The sequence below is a fragment of the Pecten maximus genome, chromosome 7, assembly GCF_902652985.1.
Source record: "Pecten maximus chromosome 7, xPecMax1.1, whole genome shotgun sequence".
NCBI lineage: Eukaryota > Metazoa > Mollusca > Bivalvia > Pectinida > Pectinidae > Pecten > Pecten maximus.
This window is the reverse complement of record NC_047021.1, coordinates 20,606,790-20,626,479: the sequence shown is the minus strand read 5'-3', so window position 1 is coordinate 20,626,479 and position 19,690 is coordinate 20,606,790. Positions and strand designations below refer to the sequence as shown.

Genomic DNA, 19,690 nt, shown 5'->3' with positions numbered 1-19,690 from the left:
TGACAAGGTCTAACAGATGTGTAAAATAGAGATGTTATGTAAGCTGCAAATACGTTAGATGACGTTTTTGCTCTAATTTAACCCGGGAATCCAATAGCCAATATCAATATGAAGCAAGAGTAAGTTGATAATCAAAAATAGAAAGGCATTGGAATCACCCTTATACACCTACATACCTTATAAACACAATACTGGTTTAATCTAATCGAAGGATTCCTGTCTTGAAACAAATAATTGTGATTATCAATATAATAACTGAATAGTTATTAAACAATTAGCGATGGAAAACAAGTATGTGTGTAAAACGTCCTTATCAGCTAAAGATAATGCTCAAAGATTCTTTCGTGTCTCTAGCTTAGTCACACGTAAACATGTTGACTTAAGGTAAACAAATAAGGCCCATGCTGATAGACAATGGTATATAAGGGTCCAGGTATACCAAATATGTTATGCAGCTGAGTTTCATTTCATCATTGTCAGAGGACACGTGTACCTGAGACGTAGCAATGGTGAGCGATATTTAAAACATTATTTTACACTTCTATATGAAATAGTTATGCTTTTCATGTATGCTTGAAAATATGTATTTGATGCAAGGAGAAATTCTTCAGTTGTTAGCCTGAATAGCAAGATAGGAAGAAACGTTGCGAAATACCTTATTATTAACATGGTCGAAAAGGGGTCAGATACAGATCATATATACTTATAGTTTGTTAAAGAAAAGAGTAAAAGTAACGTAATACGTAATGATACATGTAGCATGTGGTTATGATTGACAAAAGAAAAGAAAATTTATTACAATATCACTGCTCGAGTTATTCTAATGGATAATACAGAACACACACACAAGATATCAGCACATTTCAAAGCAAATGACAGAGCTAGATAAAGTAGAGCCGAAATGAATCACACCGCATCATGCAGATATTTTGTCCATCTAGGACTCGTCAGTGATACAGTACTAAGAGCCTAAATTGTTCATACCTAGGAGGCGACGGAGGGGCAAAAGTGGAATGAAATGTCAGAATCTGGATGAGGAGCCTCATGATTTTTAATATTTGTTTTTCAAAAGAACGCATGCCAAGTAGATGTGATACAAACTTATACAATAACATTAAATATATTTCCTGATGTTATGTTTAGGCATCAAGATAGCATACAATGCACGTTTACGCGCTTTTCCATAATTAATTCAAACAATATTGATTGCAGCGTAAGTCTCCATCACTAAAACAAGAAGAAATATGAGACAAATTATATTTAGATTTATGAAAAATATAATTAAAATAACAGAAATTATGTAGATAATGCCATAAAATTTAACTATAGTCCTTTGTAATCTCACGAACCACTTCAGTTATGAGTTTGTCCATCAGCAGTCGAAACCTACCAAAGTTGATAATGGGAGGAAATCATTGAATAACGAAACATCTCTAACGTGTGTACGACGAGTAATCAATTTGGGAAACAATATGTCACTGACCAGAAATGGAGTCAAAAGAAGAAAATGAAATTCACCGGGGTTTTTGTTTGAATTATACAAGTCACATTGTAGGGAACATCAAGATATGCGGCTGGACCGGTATCGATGTCAATATCGTGTCATTTAGATTTCAACGCAATGTAGTTTTTTTCTTATTATCTAAAGACAGCACATCATCGATGTATCTTCAAAAGGATGCATGATAAGCCCCTAAATTTCTCATGTTAAAGTCAATCATACACACTAGGGTGTAACACAGTAAAATACGACTACAGTGTAATTAGTAAATCTGTCCGAGCAAGTAAAAATGTGTATAGATACCGACTCTTCTGAGGTTTTACTACCCGATATAAACCGGTACTACAACCAAAGAATGTCATTATCCACCATATTTTTAGCACTTCTGGAGAAAAGTTGACTGCAAAAGTGACTTAAGTTGGTTTTCTTGATGAGGTGGAAACTAATGAAGAACATACGTTAAAGAGTAGGAAAACGGATAGTATTTTTAAAAAGAACAGTTTACAAATCTTCTTATAGAGTTCCATTGATGTATCCGCGAATAAATGTCATTTTTTCCTACAGATTGCAGGGTAAATGGTCAATATAATTATGTCATTTATTTTCGTCACAATGAAATGATGTCATGTAGCACGTTCACGAGTACTGAATACTTTGAAGTCAGACCATTATTTTCTGTACTCCCTTATTACTATGTACACCAAGTTCATATAGTTCCCCATCCAACATGTGTGCTTCATGTGGCGTACATGTCAACTGTTAAGTGGACATTCAAGGACATAAGGTACATGTATAGAATGTACGTTGATGGCACGCTGTTATCAGTTGTGAGATATTTTCGGTTAACAGGTATAGAAAGTCCTAAAACAAACGTTCTTATCTGTCATTATTCTTGGTTAATGTAAACCTATTTTAACCTGTGGTGCAAGGCGATTTGTGAATGTACTGAATCATGTTCTTCATCCTTTTGTATTAATGATAAAGTGTGTTCAATTATTTTGTGTCATATATTTAATGCTTTATTCAATGTATCACCCTATCAGGGTATTTTGCCAACGTTTTCCCCATACGAGTGCTGGTTAATTTGCAAAAACGTTTTCAGTCTAATAAGGACTGTAAGCCTGCTAGAACCTAATAACTTTAATAAATTACTTTAAAGTTCTAGAACCTTTCATTTCAATAAACATTTGGTTTTACATTCAAAGATTTATCTTGCTATGCTAGGCGTATTCAAACTATTCAAATGGAATAAAACAAATTAATACTTCCATTTATTATTTCAAATTTGTCATCGATTCTTTCCATGAAACTTTGAAATTAGACTTTGTTGCTTAATTAGTCAATTTATTCAATTATCGTTTGACAGGTCCTTTTTGCCATTTTTGTTTTGCTTGGTGTATCCGTCGCCTCTACCCATGGCTATGAGTGCGATAAGACATCCGCTGTGTGTGAAACAACCTTGGTCATCGAAAAGAAACTGACGATGATGCACGATGTGGAACTGCAGGTTTACCCTTATGATGGCAAAATCTACAAATATGATGTTGTTGATCCACAAAAGGCTACACCCATCCCTACAGATGAAGTAATTACAGCTGACGGCTGGGAAGAAAATAGGCTTGTCGTCGTGGCCAATGAAACTCTTTCCGGCCCCCCGATCATCGTGTACCAGGGACAACGTCTTATCGTCCATGTCATCAATAAGCTTTATTCAGATACCCTGACAATCCACTGGCATGGTCTTCACCAGAAAGGAACGCCGTGGATGGATGGCGTCCCCTTTGTTACACAATGTCCCATCCTCTCGGGTCAGAAGTTCACGTATGACTTCACACCTGACCAAACAGGAACATATTGGTACCATTCTCATGTAGGCAACCAGCGGACCAAGGGAATCAATGGGGCTTTTGTGATACGTGAGAGGAACCAATCCATGAAGGAACACATAATGACTGTTCAAGACTGGAACCATTTCTGGGGTGCAGATATGGATCACCTAAAGCTTAAGTACGGCGATTTCTGGAACCGAATACCGGAGGAAACAAGAACATCTGTGGATGGTGGTTTCTTCGACCCATTTTATGCTACATCTGTTCTTATTAACGGTAGAGGACGATACTACAAAAACACAACGACAGGAGAAAACAATGGCGCTCCATTGTCAGTGTTTCCAGTTGATCAAGGAGACGTGTATAGGTTCAGGGTTATAAATGTTGGTGCCATATATCCCATTAGGGTATCGGTAGACGAGCACTCTTTAACATTAGTTGCATCAGATGGTTACGATGTCAAACCTGTCAACGCAGAATCATTCATAATTAATCCCGGAGAAAGATACGACTTTATTCTAACGGCCAATCAGAGTGTCGGAAACTATTGGATACGAGCGGAAACACTTGAAACTAAGTTACATAGAGTAGAAGCTATCCTACGTTATCACGGAGCACCGGAAGTAGAACCTACCACTTCAAGGAGACCTTGTATAGCGACAGATAGATGCCTGGTTGTAAATTGTCCCTTTACATATTATCCATTAGGTGACTTTACCGACTGTTTACGATTTGATCATCTCAGATCGGCAGTGGACAATGACCCTGCGCCTGAACCAGCATCTGCTGATACATTTAAGGAACATTTTCTGAATTTCGCTCTACCGACAGAGGTTTCATCAATCAATGGGATTGAGTTTGAGGATCCGACTGTGTCTGTTTTAACACAACCATTCGAGATCGAGACATCTTGTGATAAAGTGGATTGTGGCGAGGACAAAACTTGCAAGTGTACACATTCACTCGCAACTAACCACAACGACGTCGTACAACTGGTGTTGATGAATATGGGGATAGGTACAGGTGACGCTCACCCTGTGCATCTCCATGGCTACTCCTTCTACGTACTGAAAATGGGCTATGCTACTTACAACATGACGACCGCAAAATACATATCCCCGAACACAGATATAAACTGTAGAGGCGGTGGAGACGATACCAGCTATTGTAATAACGCTACGTGGAGAAATCCAAACTGGCTCAGAAATAATGTGCCTGGTCTAGAACTGAAAAATCCCACTCGGAAGGATACACTGATCATTCCAAGTGGTGGTTATGCTGTGATAAGGATCAAGGCCGACAACCCCGGGGTTTGGATCATGCACTGTCACATTCAGTATCATGCAACACTGGGTATGAGAATGCTATTAAATAGTTCGCACTCCTTGCATCCGGCAGCCCCATTAGGCTTTCCAGTTTGCCACGATTTCCCGCCATCTCCCTACCGGGAACAACTCTATGCTAGCCAGCTACCTACTACAGTTGATGCTCACGGAACAAAAGCTCCCCAGCAAACCGTAACTCGTACGTATGACTTAACATTCACTTTCTAGAATTATTTCTTTGTTTCCTTTTTGGTAGTATGCCATTTCATATAGCTTTTAAACAAATTATCACTGATAAACCACTTACAATCTGTCCCTCTAAACTTAGATTCACAAGTGATCCGGAGAAAATACCCATACCCGAAAAATCAAATTCATCTTGATCAATACCAAAAGTATCTTTCTTTTTAAAAATAATGAAATCGGCAAACCATCAATTGTAAAACTATACATGATATAGTTCATAGCAGCTGTATGCACAGACACTTCTTTCATTGTGTTTTTCTTTTGATTTGGAGGATATGTTTTATTCAAATGTATTTCGTGAAGTTCATAATTAATATTAAATGTGAAACAAAGGAGACAAAATATAGGAATTTGTAATTACTGTATACGTTAACAGTTAACCACCTGAGGAGGTGCTACCCACTAAATCGTCGTGTATCGCTGTAGTGTCATAATGTTCATTATATTTTGCTCGAACGCAATGTTCAGCTTCAAAGCAATAACATTTCGTTCGTAGCCAATATATATGATGACTGATCCTAGCCACCGAAATACCACATGTAAAATTGATTTGTATCCTTGTAGATTCGTATGGAATGAAAACAACCACTGAGAGTTTTGGAGGACAAGCTCCTGTTGTCGGTCGCAAACGCCGGAATTCTAGGGACACATACGTACCTGAATAAGGAGATTCTATGACAGATACATTATCTATGAAACAGTAATTTTGCATTGGAATATAGGGGAGATTAATAAATCATTACTGAAATAAGCATTATTTTTCTTGTGTTGGTGAATGGAAATTTATCATATTAAAGTCTAATTTGATTGAACACTGTGTTCTCTAATTCATTTTAAAACAAGAAATATCTTTAAAAAAGATAAAAGGCATAGTTTTAATGCTGGTTGTTATAATGTAAAATTGCTGGTGAAATAAATCAGAGATCTATATACTCTAGTATATAAGTCTCTGAATTGATTAACGATCTAATGCGTTTCAGCACGGGTAACAAAGTTATATAAGTTTGAATCATTTTTGGTGATAATAAGACTGCATTTGAATCGGGAATATAATTTTATTAATGTGTCATTTGAAAAGATTCATTCTGCATTCAATCTTAACTTTGTTTCGTTTTTAACTGCATATCTGCATTTTGCATTTACAAAATGTACCTTTACAATGACCAATCACATACCTCATCTTGACCAGTAACGCCACCTGTCGCGTCATATCCGGAGCAAAAAAGCGCTTACAAATATTGAGCACTTACATTGTGTACATGTAGGCATCCTCATGATATAATCAGTAACATTGATAGATATATCTACATACAAGACACTCTATAGTCTTTTATAGGTCATCGGGAACCTCGCGTTACTGGTCTTAACACGGCCGTACTCAGTTAACATGCTACGGCCGTACACAGTGATACAGACAAGTTCAAGTTAACATGATACGGCTGTACACAGTGATACAGACAAGTTCAAGTTAACACGATACGACGTACACAGTGATACAGACAAGTTCAAGTTAACATGACACGGCCGTACACAGTGATACAGACAAGTTCAAGTTAACACGATACGGCCGTACAGTGATACAGACAAGTTCAAGTTAACACGATACGGCCGTACAGTGATATACAGACAAGTTCAAGTTAACACGATACGACGTACACAGTGATACAGACAAGTTCAAGTTAACACGACACGGCCGTACACAGTGATACAGACAAGTTCAAGTTAACACGATACGGCCGTACACAGTGATACAGACAAGTTCAAGTTAACACGATACGGCCGTACACAGTGATACAGACAAGTTCAAGTTAACATGACACGGCCGTACACAGTGATACAGACAAGTTCAAGTTAACACGATACGGCCGTACACAGTGATACAGACAAGTTCAAGTTAACACGATACGGCCGTACACAGTGATACAGACAAGTTCAAGTTAACACGATACGGCTGTACACAGTGATACAGACAAGTTATAGTTAACACGATACGGCCGTACAGTGATACAGACAAGTTCAAGTTAACACGACACGGCCGTACACAGTGATACAGACAAGTTCAAGTTAACATGATACTGCTGTACACAGTGATACAGACAAGTTCAAGTTAACACGATACGGCCGTACATAGTGATACAGATAAGTTCAAGTTAACACGACACGGCCGTACACAGTGATACAGACAAGTTCAAGTTAACACGACACGGCCGTACACAGTGATACAGACAAGTTCAAGTTAACACGACACGGCCGTACACAGTGATACAGACAAGTTCAAGTTAACATGATACGGCTGTACACAGTGATACAGACAAGTTCAAGTTAACACGATACGGCCGTACAATGATTACAGACAAGTTATAGTTAACACGATACGGCCGTACACAGTGATACAGACAAGTTCAAGTTAACACGATACGGCCGTACAGTGATATACAGACAAGTTCAAGTTAACACGATACGACCGTACACAGTGATACAGACAAGTTCAAGTTAACACGATACTGCCGTACACAGTGATACAGACAAGTTCAAGTTAACACGATACGGCCGTACAATGATTACAGACAAGTTCATAGTTAACACGATACGGCCGTACACAGTGATACAGACAAGTTCAAGTTAACACGACACGGCCGTACACAGTGATACAGACAAGTTCAAGTTAACACGATACGGCCGTACACAGTGATACAGACAAGTTCAAGTTAACACGATACGGCCGTACACAGTGATACAGACAAGTTCAAGTTAACACGATACGGCCGTACACAGTGATACAGACAAGTTCAAGTTAACACGATACGGCCGTACAGTGATACAGACAAGTTCAAGTTAACACGACACGGCCGTACACAGTGATACAGACAAGTTCAAGTTAACACGATACGGCCGTACACAGTGATACAGACAAGTTCAAGTTAACACGACACGGCCGTACACAGTGATACAGACAAGTTCAAGTTAACACGATACGGCCGTACACAGTGATACAGACAAGTTCAAGTTAACACGACACAGCCGTACACAGTGATACAGACACGTTCAAGTTAACACGATACGGCCGTACACAGTGATACAGACAAGTTCAAGTTAACACGATACGGCCGTACACAGTGATACAGGCAAGTTCAAGTTAACACGATACGGCCGTACATAGTGATACAGACAAGTTCAAGTTAACACGATACTGCCGTACACAGTGATACAGACAAGTTTAAGTTAACACGATACGGCTGTACACAGTGATACAGATAAGTTCAAGTTAACACGATACGGCCGTACACAGTGATACGGACAAGTTCAAGTTAACACGACACGGCCGTACACAGTGATACAGACAAGTTCAAGTTAACACGACACGGCCGTACACAGTGATACAGACAAGTTCAAGTTAACACGACACGGCCGTACACAGTAATACAGACAAGTTCAAGTTAACACGATACGGCCGTACAATGATTACAGACAAGTTCAAATTAACATGATACGGCCGTACAGTGATACAGACAAGTTCAAGTTAACACGATACGGCCGTACACAGTGATACAGACAAGTTTAAGTTAACATGATACGGCCGTACACAGTGAATACAGACAAGTTCAAGTTAACATGATACGGCCGTACACAGTGATACAGACAAGTTCAAGTTAACACGATACGGCTGTACACAGTGATACAGACAAGTTCAAGTTAACACGATACGGCCGTACACAGTGATATACAGACAAGTTCAAGTTAACATGACACGGCCGTACACAGTGATACAGACAAGTTCAAGTTAACACGATACGGCCGTACAGTGATACAGACAAGTTCAAGTTAACACGATACGGCCGTACACAGTGATATACAGATAAGTTCAAGTTAACACGACACGGCCGTACACAGTGATACAGACAAGTTCAAGTTAACACGATACGGCCGTACACAGTGATACAGACAAGTTCAAGTTAACACGATACGGCCGTACACAGTGATACAGACAAGTTCAAGTTAACACGATACGGCCGTACACAGTGATACAGACAAGTTCAAGTTAACACGATACGGCCGTACACAGTGATACAGACAAGTTCAAGTTAACACGATACGGCCGTACAGTGATACAGACAAGTTCAAGTTAACACGATACGACGTACACAGTGATACAGACAAGTTCAAGTTAACACGATACGACGTACACAGTGATACAGACAAGTTCAAGTTAACATGACACAGCCGTACACAGTGATACAGACAAGTTCAAGTTAACACGATACGGCCGTACACAGTGATACAGACAAGTTCAAGTTAACACGATACGGCCGTACACAGTGATACAGACAAGTTCAAGTCAACATGATACGGCCGTACACAATGATACAGACAAGTTCAAGTTAACACGATACGGCCGTACACAGTGATACAGACAAGTTCAAGTTAACACGATACGGCCGTACACAGTGATACAGACAAGTTCAAGTTAACATGACACGGCCGTACACAGTGATATAGACAAGTTCAAGTTAACACGATACGACGTACACAGTGATACAGACAAGTTCAAGTTAACATGACACGGCCGTACACAGTGATATAGACAAGTTCAAGTTAACACGATACGGCCGTACACAGTGATACAGACAAGTTCAAGTTAACACGATACGGCCGTACACAGTGATACAGACAAGTTCAAGTTAACACGATACGGCCGTACACAGTGATACAGACAAGTTCAAGTTAACACGATACGGCCGTACACAGTGATACAGACAAGTCCTTTGACTTCCAGCTAATTAACTCGTCATTTTATAATACAGACATATATAGAGTAGATATCACAAATACTTACATACATATTTACAGGTTCGACCAGCTTATACACAGCAATAAATGCATATGGAGAGTGTATCTATATCTTTTCATCAAGCTAATATTTCTAGCCTTTTCTCAATTAATAAGTAATATATATATTTACCCAATATTGTTAATTCTTTGGAGCTATTTGTAAAAAGTAATTCTACTAATTTTCACACACTTGGATTTGTCACATAATAACCTTTCCAGAATGCATTTCTTAAATCTGAAAAAAAACAATGACACACTAATACAAAGTGGAAATCGTATTCAATATCATTCAGTTAAAATAAATGACAAACTCTTTGGTGTTGCTCAATGATATCTCCCTTTTCATGAGTGTGTGACGATAGTTGAATTTACCATTTCTTTTTATTCAACCGATAAAGGGTTTTTTTCAGATAGTTATGTAAACTGTACCTGTTGTATGGATGTTGATATAAGATCCTTATAGAAGACAATCGGGGTTTTCCAGCACATTCTTACATGTGCATAGGGATTTTGAGAAGTACTTACGGAATCGTTGCTGATAACCGCTGTATTCTGTGTAGAGATGTTCAACTGTGTCCAGTTATACGTATCTAACTCGTTCTCCACTAATTACTTTATACTTGCTGTCGCACCCATGCATATATGGACAAGCCAAATTGGAAAAAAATCCCCATTTATGGATATCAATAAATACCTATTGTTTGAAATCAACAATTAATTTTTGTTTATATAGATATCGATATCAGAAAATGATTTATGGAAATCGATAAATGAATTATTGATATCCATAAATGGGGACCTTTTTCCACTTTGGCTTGCCATATGTATTGTATGTCAATTGTACCAACGGGCCGTAAGGTCAAGGTCAATCAAATGAACATTATCGACTTTTCCTCATTAACTATGTATTTTCAGAAATTCTGACACGTTTCATGATCCGCCCTCTAGGGAAAATGATAGGTATAGCTTTCCGTGTACAATATGTGTACATTTTCAAAAACACGTGGTGTTATTGTGCATGATAAATAATCTAAAACGTTGTAAGGTATTTCCTCCGGGTCCAAGTCAACACATGGTATTTATTTTGTGTTCGTCTTTTTTCGTGGAAATAAAGGATGTAAGCATTTGTATAATAATGTATCTGAAACCGTGTATATTGAAGGGAGGTATTTGGGGATGAGCGAGAAGGTCCAGCAAACGTTTAATCAAATAAATTCCTGTCAATGATGCATGTTAATTACTAGTCCAACTGATTCCGACTATCTATCCACTCTAAGGATCTGCTCTGGTGAAAAGTCAAAATTTTCTAATGACTAACTTTTTAAATGTTACACTTCATTTTAAAGGGAAGAATATAGAGATATAAAAAAAATGAAAAGAAAATCATATGTCGGTGTGCTTGGTTTTGAGCTATTGTTGATCAAAGCTTACTGAATTCTGCTGTTTTGACCATACACACAACCAGTCTAAGCAATATCTTAAAAGTGTGTTATCAGATATGTATGAATGTTCTTGGAATTGATAAAACTAGCATATTCCTATAAAATCTGTAAGTTAAATTGATCTAGCCAATTATTTTTAATCAGAATAGCAATTTATGTAACCCAGTACCCCTAAATTTTGAAGTATAAAATACCCAACTTTTCATCATTTTTGCTAGGTTTAATGCTCAATATAAAAAGTTCTGCTGACAACCTTTTTAAGATATTTTGCAGATCAAATGGGGAAATGTTTTTCTTTCTAAAACTGATACAAAAATGTGGGTCTGTGTGCTTACTTTTTTTGTCCTTAACTAATATTTATTATTTTTCAGTTTTTTGGAAAAATATTTTAGGTGCTCCAATTACACTTAAATGTGAAAATAAAATGCCAAACCTGTCTAATTTTCCACTTTGTTGGTTACTGTTTAATTTGTATTGAACATGACAGTTTTACAGCAAAATTAAATTAGAAACATTCAAAATTGCCAAGGCAATGATGGTTTAAGTGAAAACAGTTAAGCCCAAAAATATGAAATTTGAGCCTTGCACAGAATGCAAGAAACAGCAATTTTCAGAATGACCACCAAATGGACCATTTTTTTATATTCTTCTAAAAACATATCTACTTACATAAGAAGTCTGAAATTTTGACACATTTTTCAGATACAATCTTGCTATAAAACTGTAAACTGTGGACTGCAAAATTTTTCATGCAAGACGGAAACAAGACTTCAACGTGACTGAAACCTCAGGAGAGCAGATTCTAATTATACTGCTGGAAGTGTATCATCTGTACCTTAAAAGCAGAAAATCAGAATCATTCAGACTAAACTTTTGTATGATGTTTTGGATAAAAACAACAAATTACAAATAGTAAAGGAGGAAATTCTCGATATATTCAGTACTGGAGTACAATATATCCCTGTCTGCAGTGTAATATCACGGTAAGGACATTCTTACTACATCCAGAATGTAATCTGTTATTTGAATGTGGCAATCTAGAACTTCTTGACCTATAGGTCAAAGGTGAAATAAGTGTGATTTTTCTCCAATACTGTCTTGTCCAGGCCATAACTTTCAAATGTGGAAGATATACCTTAACGCATGTTCCTGATATCTTTATCACCCACATTCGACGTGCAGTGTACTATAATCGGGTTATTGCAAGCTTTATTTTCAGGTTAAAAGGTCAAGTCAAATAAGGGAGCAGAGGAGACAAACGAATATCTAACTAGCTTAATAATTAGCGTCAACATACATATTCTTTTCAATCAATTTAAATATGATTGAGATAAAAATATGACTACTGGCACAATCTGCATTATAACAAACAATTTGAAAACAATAAAATGGAAAGTAGTGCGATAGTGACACACATATATATATATACTTTTCTGGAGTTATAAAAATGAATACAGCTCTTATTGGCATTTTTTGACAGAATGAAATGTTACATTTTGTGCTCTATATACTCATTCACAGTAGTTGAACATCATGTACAATTACATTATCAATTCTTAACCAAGTTCAAATTAAAGTGATCCTTGTAGGTAGTCATTGCAGCTCCTTTCACTCATCAACAGTACCATACCTGGACACAAGTAAACTGTCTTGAAAAGTGGGAAGAGTTAACAAAGCCTGACTGATATAAAAAATAAAATTTATTTAGTGTCCCCACTATTGACTCACACATGAAGTGGGGACACTAGGCATCCCGCAACAAGCTGATAGGGGGGAAGAAGGGCCAAAAGTTTCCCCACTAACAAAGCCGATAGGGGGAAAAGAATGGGCTAGCCAAAAGTTTCCCCACTAACAAAACTGATAGGGGGGAAAGAATTGGCTAGGCAAAAGTTTCCCCGCTAACAAAGCTGATAGGGGGGAAAGAATTGGCTAGCCAAAAGTTTCCCCGCTAACATAGCTGATAAGGGGGAAAGAATAGGCTAGCCAAAAGTTTCCCCATCTCCATAGCTGATAGGGGGAAAGAATGGGCTAGCCAAAAGTTTCCCCATCTCCAAAGCTGATAAGGGGGAAAGAATGGGCTAGCCAAAAATTTCCCCATCTCCAAAGCTGATAGGGGGGAAAGAATTGGCTAGCCAAAAGTTTCCCCATCTCCAAAGCTGATAAGGGGGAAAGAATTGGCTAGCCAAAAGTTTCCCCATCTCCAAAGCTGATAGGGGGGAAAGAATGGGCTAGCCAAAAGTTTCCCCATCTCCAAAGCTGATAAGGGGGAAAGAATGGGCTAGCCAAAAGTTTCCCCATCTCCATAGCTGATAGGGGGGAAAGAATTGGCTAGCCAAAAGTTTCCCCATCTCCAAAGCTGATAAGGGGGAAAGAATTGGCTAGCCAAAAGTTTCCCCATCTCCAAAGCTGATAGGGGAGAAAGAATGGGCTAGCCAAAAGTTTCCCCGCTAACAAAGCTGATAAGGGGGAAAGAATAGGCTAGCCAAAAGTTTCCCCATCTCCATAGCCGATAGGGGGGAAAGAATGGGCTAGGCAAAAATTTCCCCGCTAACAAAGCTGATAGGGGGGAAAGAATTGGCTAGGCAAAAGTTTCCCAATCTCCAAAGCTGATAGGGGGGAAAGAATGGGCTTAGCCAAAAGTTTCCCCATCTCCATAGCTGATAGGGGGGAAAGAATTGGCTAGCCAAAAGTTTCCCAATCTCCAAAGCTGATAGGGGGGAAAGAATGGGCTAGCCAAAAGTTTCCCCATCTCCATAGCTGATAGGGGGGAAAGAATTGGCTAGCCAAAAGTTTCCCCATCTCCAAAGCTGATAAGGGGGAAAGAATTGGCTAGCCAAAAGTTTCCCCATCTCCAAAGCTGATAGGGGGGAAAGAATTGGCTAGCCAAAAGTTTCCCCGCTAACATAGCTTATAGGGGGGAAAGAATGGGCTAGGCAAAAGTTTTCCCGCTAACAAAGCTGATAAGGGGGAAAGAATAGGCTAGCCAAAAGTTTCCCCATCTCCAAAGCTGATACGGGGGAAAGAATGGGCTGGCCAAAAGTTTCCCCGCTAACATAGCTTATAGGGGGGAAAGAATGGGCTAGGCAAAAGTTTTCCCGCTAACAAAGCTGATAAGGGGGAAAGAATAGGCTAGCCAAAAGTTTCCCCATCTCCAAAGCTGATGGGGGGAACGAAAGGGCTTGCCAAAAATTTCCCCGCTAACAAAGCTGATAGGGGGGAAAGAATGGGCTAGCTGATTCTTTCCCTGGGGGGAATCTTTCAACTAGGGGGGGGGGGGGGGGGGGGGGATAACTATAATCACAAAATTAAGTAGGCAAATGAAATACAATCATTTTTTCACTCCTTAACACAAGCTAAAGATCACAAATTAATTTTTTGTGTTCGCTGAACTCTGTTACAGTAGCTAAGATCATGCACACATTCTTATTTTCATTTCAACAAATTTTATTTAACAAAATGTTTAGTTTAAGAGTTTTTGCAAAACGTTTAATGGATCGAGGTAACTAAACAGTAACTGGGGTACACCTAAAAACACACAAAACTTCCAAAATACAACTGATATTAATTGTATTCATTCAAATACAAAATGTACATTTTATGAACAGTTATGTTATACAGTTGTTCGTTGGTGTAGACCAAGATACTTGGTACTTTCCTGTTTCTTAAAAGAATTTAATGATCATGCAATCATTTGTCTTTTTTTTCTTTCCTATAAACAAGCTAAAGATCTTACAATCATTTGTGCGTTATGTTTATTCCTTTACACCAGTTAATAAATATGTTAAATGTATCCTTCGTACTTAAGGTTATTCCTGTTTTCCTTTAACATTTTAGCAGTAGCTAGAGGATTTAGAATCTTCATTAACAGTGTCTTAAGACCAAAACAATAATTCCATCCTTGCAGGTGTTCCCTTTAAACACCAGGCAACAGTCAATTGAAAAAAAGGCAAATGATGCATTCTTGATGTCCCATGTACTCCACAAGAGCATTCTAAGTCCATAAGTGTTTCCTTGTGTTTCTGTCATACATTTACAATGTCCTTACTCGAGATTCTCGATATTATAGCATCTGAGAGGGAACATGTTGTCAACTCAGCATCAGTAATCTTGTAAATCTGAAGAAAAAAAATCAAACATACATGTATAAAGAATTCATTCATTCAAATATTCAAATGGTTGTTTTAAATGTTTATGTACAATTGTATGTGATGATTCTGAATAAAAAGCAGCAACTCCTGAGGCTATGCAGGTACAAACTATTGCCTACAGCTGGTTGCTGACATGTTTGGTCTGTAAATATAAGTACATATAGACTATCACCATGGACCTAGCTTGTATGATGACAGTAGTTGGATATTTCATGGAAACCTGACCTCAGGAGCTGTAAATAAACTGGTTTAGTTTATTGTCTTGTAAAGGACTGCTATTGATGTGACATAAGATCTATGAAAAATAGTCTTGATACCTTCTGTATTCAAGTTAACTGAATTATATGCAAGTTAAAATGTTATAACTTTAAGAAATTTCAGTAAATATCTAATGCATGCTTCATCCAAAAGAATATCTCTACTCAATAACTGAATTTTGCGTTAGATAGTATTTGTCAAGTTTCATTATTTTGCTTGCTGTAGAGAGTGTGTTATATACATGTGTGTAATGGTATGAATTATAATTATATCGGTTGTGTTCTCCGCTATCTTGTTCAAATGAATTGTAATGTACATTTATGTATTATGTAATTCCTATATGTTGTGCTACATTCGGAAATAAACTAAACTAAACTAAACTAAACCATTTGCTGCATGTAAAGCAGGGAAATGATTAACACTTTGCAAAAAAAAAACACATTCCAGAGTGTCCTAAAAGCAGATTTTCTATGATAATTATGTTGAATCTACTTAACTAAGAAGGAGCACAAATGTTTACAGTATACATAGTACCTCAAGCTTGGTACATTAATGTATGTTTTCAGATTAATGTTCAGTCTAACTGAATACTCAGATATTCCTGAAATTTTTTTGTATTAAAAGACAGCGCAACAGTAATGAAAAGTTGACAATAAAATGGTGTCCTTCATACTTTTTTTATCAATGCTATGTCTGATAAACTGTCCACTTCTGCTACATCAATGAGCTCTCCTTGCGTAGAAGTGATGATAGAGTTGAGGACAGTCCCATCAAAGTCGTCCGTGATGGCCACCATAACACTTCGGTCAGAGTCAGCAAGGCCGAACTTTCTGAATGATTCTGATATCTGTAAATATATTCAATAAAAGTGAATAAATCTGATGGATAAGAGCTTATAATAAGTTAATGTAAATTGTGACTAGAATGTCTAGGCATTGCCTTGTCATTATTATACATAATGTACACAGGTAAAATGTCTTGAGGTTAATTTGACTTGAAAAATATTGACCTGAAATTGACCTGAATCATTTTTGAATTTCTCGTGAAAAAAAAAAGGGCAAATTCATGTCAACAGTATATTTTGTTACTTTCTTTTTTCTTCCCATGAAAGCTTTCTAAAGATGACAGATGATTATAATAATTGTATCTGTTAAATCATATAAAACGATATACCGTTCTTATCAATACTTACATTTTTTGTGGGTGATAAACTGAACAGGATTTCAGTGTGAACATTCTTTGTCATCATCTTGTTAACTTTGTTCAAATGAACTGCTCTGTTTGCAGCCACAACCACTTGGAACGGGTCAGTTATCTGAAAGTTATTGTTTAACAATAACAGGTTCAATGAGATGTGATAAAGCAAAGGGTATACTTATCCAGGGCATCCAGTAGACCCTTGAGAGTATGTTTTTGACTCCCCAAACTGAGATAATATTATGACACTTGGTTTTGAGGGACTTGTCTATTTGACATATGTTTTGACCCTTCAGATTTCTCAGAAATAGTGATTTGACTTCTGAAATTGCTAAAAGTCAAGGGTCAACTGGATGCCCTGTTATCCAACAATAAACCTATAAATTGTTGAGTAAATGCAATGTAATAAGCCCACTCATGTCTATTGCCTACCAAACTTTGAATCAAAGATTACCAAGGAATTAAACATCAAAATAACTATTCATTTCTTTGATTATTTGTTAAATATTACTTTCTAAATGCTTTATATATGTAATATATATATATAAGTATTAAATCAATCCTGCTGTGAAAGGAAACGATCACAAATCTCGGTCAAATCACATTCATTCTGACTGGGAAAAGGCTTGTACTTGCGTATAGTGCGCAGTGGTCTTTTTCACTTGTCAATTTTTGAAAAAAAGTGTGCACTATACGCGAATATTTACGGTATGTTACTTGACCTGATGTGTGACAAGATAAAAGATCAAATGCAGTGTATGTTTACTAGTTTAAAGTTTCAGATAGAATTTAAAATCATTTGAGAAACAAAGCTGAAAAATACTCAAAAATAGAATTTACATGAAAGAACATATTTTAGTTTATTTTTACTGTCACTTGTCTGATAATATATGATAAACACTTGTGAATTCATTACACATATGTACAATGCACATGTATAAAAACAAAATGCAACAAAAATAACTGTAACAGGGAAGAGAATAGTGTGCATCTACAGGGGATCGAACAAGCGACCCTGCAGCTTACTGGTCTGCTGCTCTACCAACTGAGGTATTAAAGGGAAATTTACCCTAGTACAAAGCTAGAAGGCAACAATTTCACTATGTCTCTATTTGTAAATACAATTAAAACCTGCCACCTAACAACATCAGGTAGGGGAAAACCATTTACTTGTGTATAATACTTGAATTTGCGTATTATATGCCAGTTCGAGTATATGGATTTGTTTTGTTACTAAAAATAAACAATGTCGATTAAACAGTAAATTTTTAAATATTTTATTCAATGGCGTTTAAAACATAATGTACCATAATGTTAATAATATTTTACTAAATTATGTATTGAAAGCATTGTCTACCTAGAAACTTGATGTCACACTAGTATTGCATCAACTTTTGTAATTTCCAATGTGCAAAGAATTTTTATTTTTGTATTTGTATGATGTTTCATGACTAAATAAATGCGACTTTGACGAACACTTTGATGAAGTTAATTTTAGAGTGATTTTTGGCTATTACAGGGTTGCGTTTCATACGCAAGTAGGTGGTTTTACCGGAGACATATATAGATATATATATATGTGGTTTTACCGGAGACATATATAGATATATATATATGTGGTTTTACCGGAGACATATATAGATATATATCTATATATGTCTCTGGTTTTACTGACCTGAAAATTACATCACATGTATATATATTGTAATTTGTTTGTGCATAATTTCGTGAATTATGATTGTGTTGTGTGTAAATTTGAAAATTGTTTGTCGAAACATGTCACGTTTTTAAATTTCAATCGTAGCACAAATACAAACATATTCCAAGTTTAAGACATTTTTCTGACGTCTACAACTTTATAAAACAACTTGTGTATGCATACTCGTTTATTTCGCAAAGTTACACAGTTACAGGTTCTATCAAAAAGAATTTGTAATAAGCCATATAAAATATACTGTATAAATTATCTTGCATAAAATGTAACAAACTCACTTACCATAGAAGTTTTTAAGAGCGCTGCCTCGAATTTCCCAGTCATGACACACTGCCGGAGTTCTTTCGCATTGTCAACATTTCTAAATAGTGCGAGTGTCATGGTCGAATCAGGGTACAGTTCATTTCTGATCACCTTCGCCGACATTCTGTTAGGATCATACGAGACCTTTCTTCTATACTACGTCGTTTTAACAGGATAAAATGTTATATGTATGGTAGTAACATGTGTATTTTCGACTCAGGAAGTAGATACCCTTTCTTACCTTCAAAATTAAAGAGCTCCGTATATATCCTGGAGTTACCTCCCATGCATGATGAAATAAACTGGTTTTCATTGCTTGATTTAATTTTTTTTGTTAACATTATTTAAACATGTAATAACGATCATTCGTCAACATGATTTTATATGATTAATTAAAATGTAACAAAACGTGTATCAATATCTAAATAACAAAAACCATCAGTATATTTATCTTGTGATGAATACGGTGCTAAATAGAATCAATTTCACGAAATAAAAAAACAACAACAAGTGTACTGCATTCTGCACAGGTGCTATTTGGAACATTTTAGTTCATGTGAAATTGGAAAACATTCAAAACCAAAGATTAAAGAAAATTATAATTTTGCAATGCTAAGTGAAAATGCAGCTACAAAATGTACCATGCAACTACACTTTATAGAAATTCTGTTATATTCAAATTATTTGTAGTAAATCACTGTAAAGTTCTATATTAGGTTTGTATTTAACACTAAAAACATTTAGAATGGAGAGCTTAGTCATTTTTTTTTCGATTATGATTATAGAAAAAAAAACACTTTATTTTAAGACTCTGCTTTCATAATGTCATTTTGTCACTGTTATTATCATTTTCAGTCTTTTATCTTTAAACTCAATACATGTACATTCAATATAAGT

The 19,690-nt window shown here is 36.6% G+C and overlaps 2 protein-coding genes across 2 annotated transcripts; one reads left to right on the top strand and one right to left on the bottom strand.

Annotated features, from left to right (window-relative positions):
- Positions 1-421: 421 nt before the first annotated feature.
- Positions 422-5,713, top strand: LOC117331868 (laccase-5-like). Its single transcript, XM_033890821.1, has 3 exons — positions 422-509; positions 2,868-4,854; positions 5,466-5,713. The coding sequence occupies exons 1-3, from the start codon at positions 507-509 to the stop codon at positions 5,564-5,566; spliced, it is 2,091 nt and encodes a 696-aa protein (XP_033746712.1). The 5' UTR covers positions 422-506; the 3' UTR covers positions 5,567-5,713.
- Positions 5,714-14,723: 9,010 nt separating this feature from the next.
- LOC117331866 (EKC/KEOPS complex subunit TPRKB-like) lies at positions 14,724-19,045 on the bottom strand. The gene is made up of 4 exons (XM_033890820.1): positions 18,773-19,045; positions 16,772-16,894; positions 16,253-16,426; positions 14,724-15,288 (listed from the first exon to the last, which is right to left on the bottom strand). Exons 1-4 carry the CDS (start codon positions 18,914-18,916, stop codon positions 15,196-15,198), a joined length of 534 nt encoding a protein of 177 aa, XP_033746711.1. The 5' UTR covers positions 18,917-19,045; the 3' UTR covers positions 14,724-15,195.
- Between the last annotated feature and the right edge of the window lie 645 nt (positions 19,046-19,690).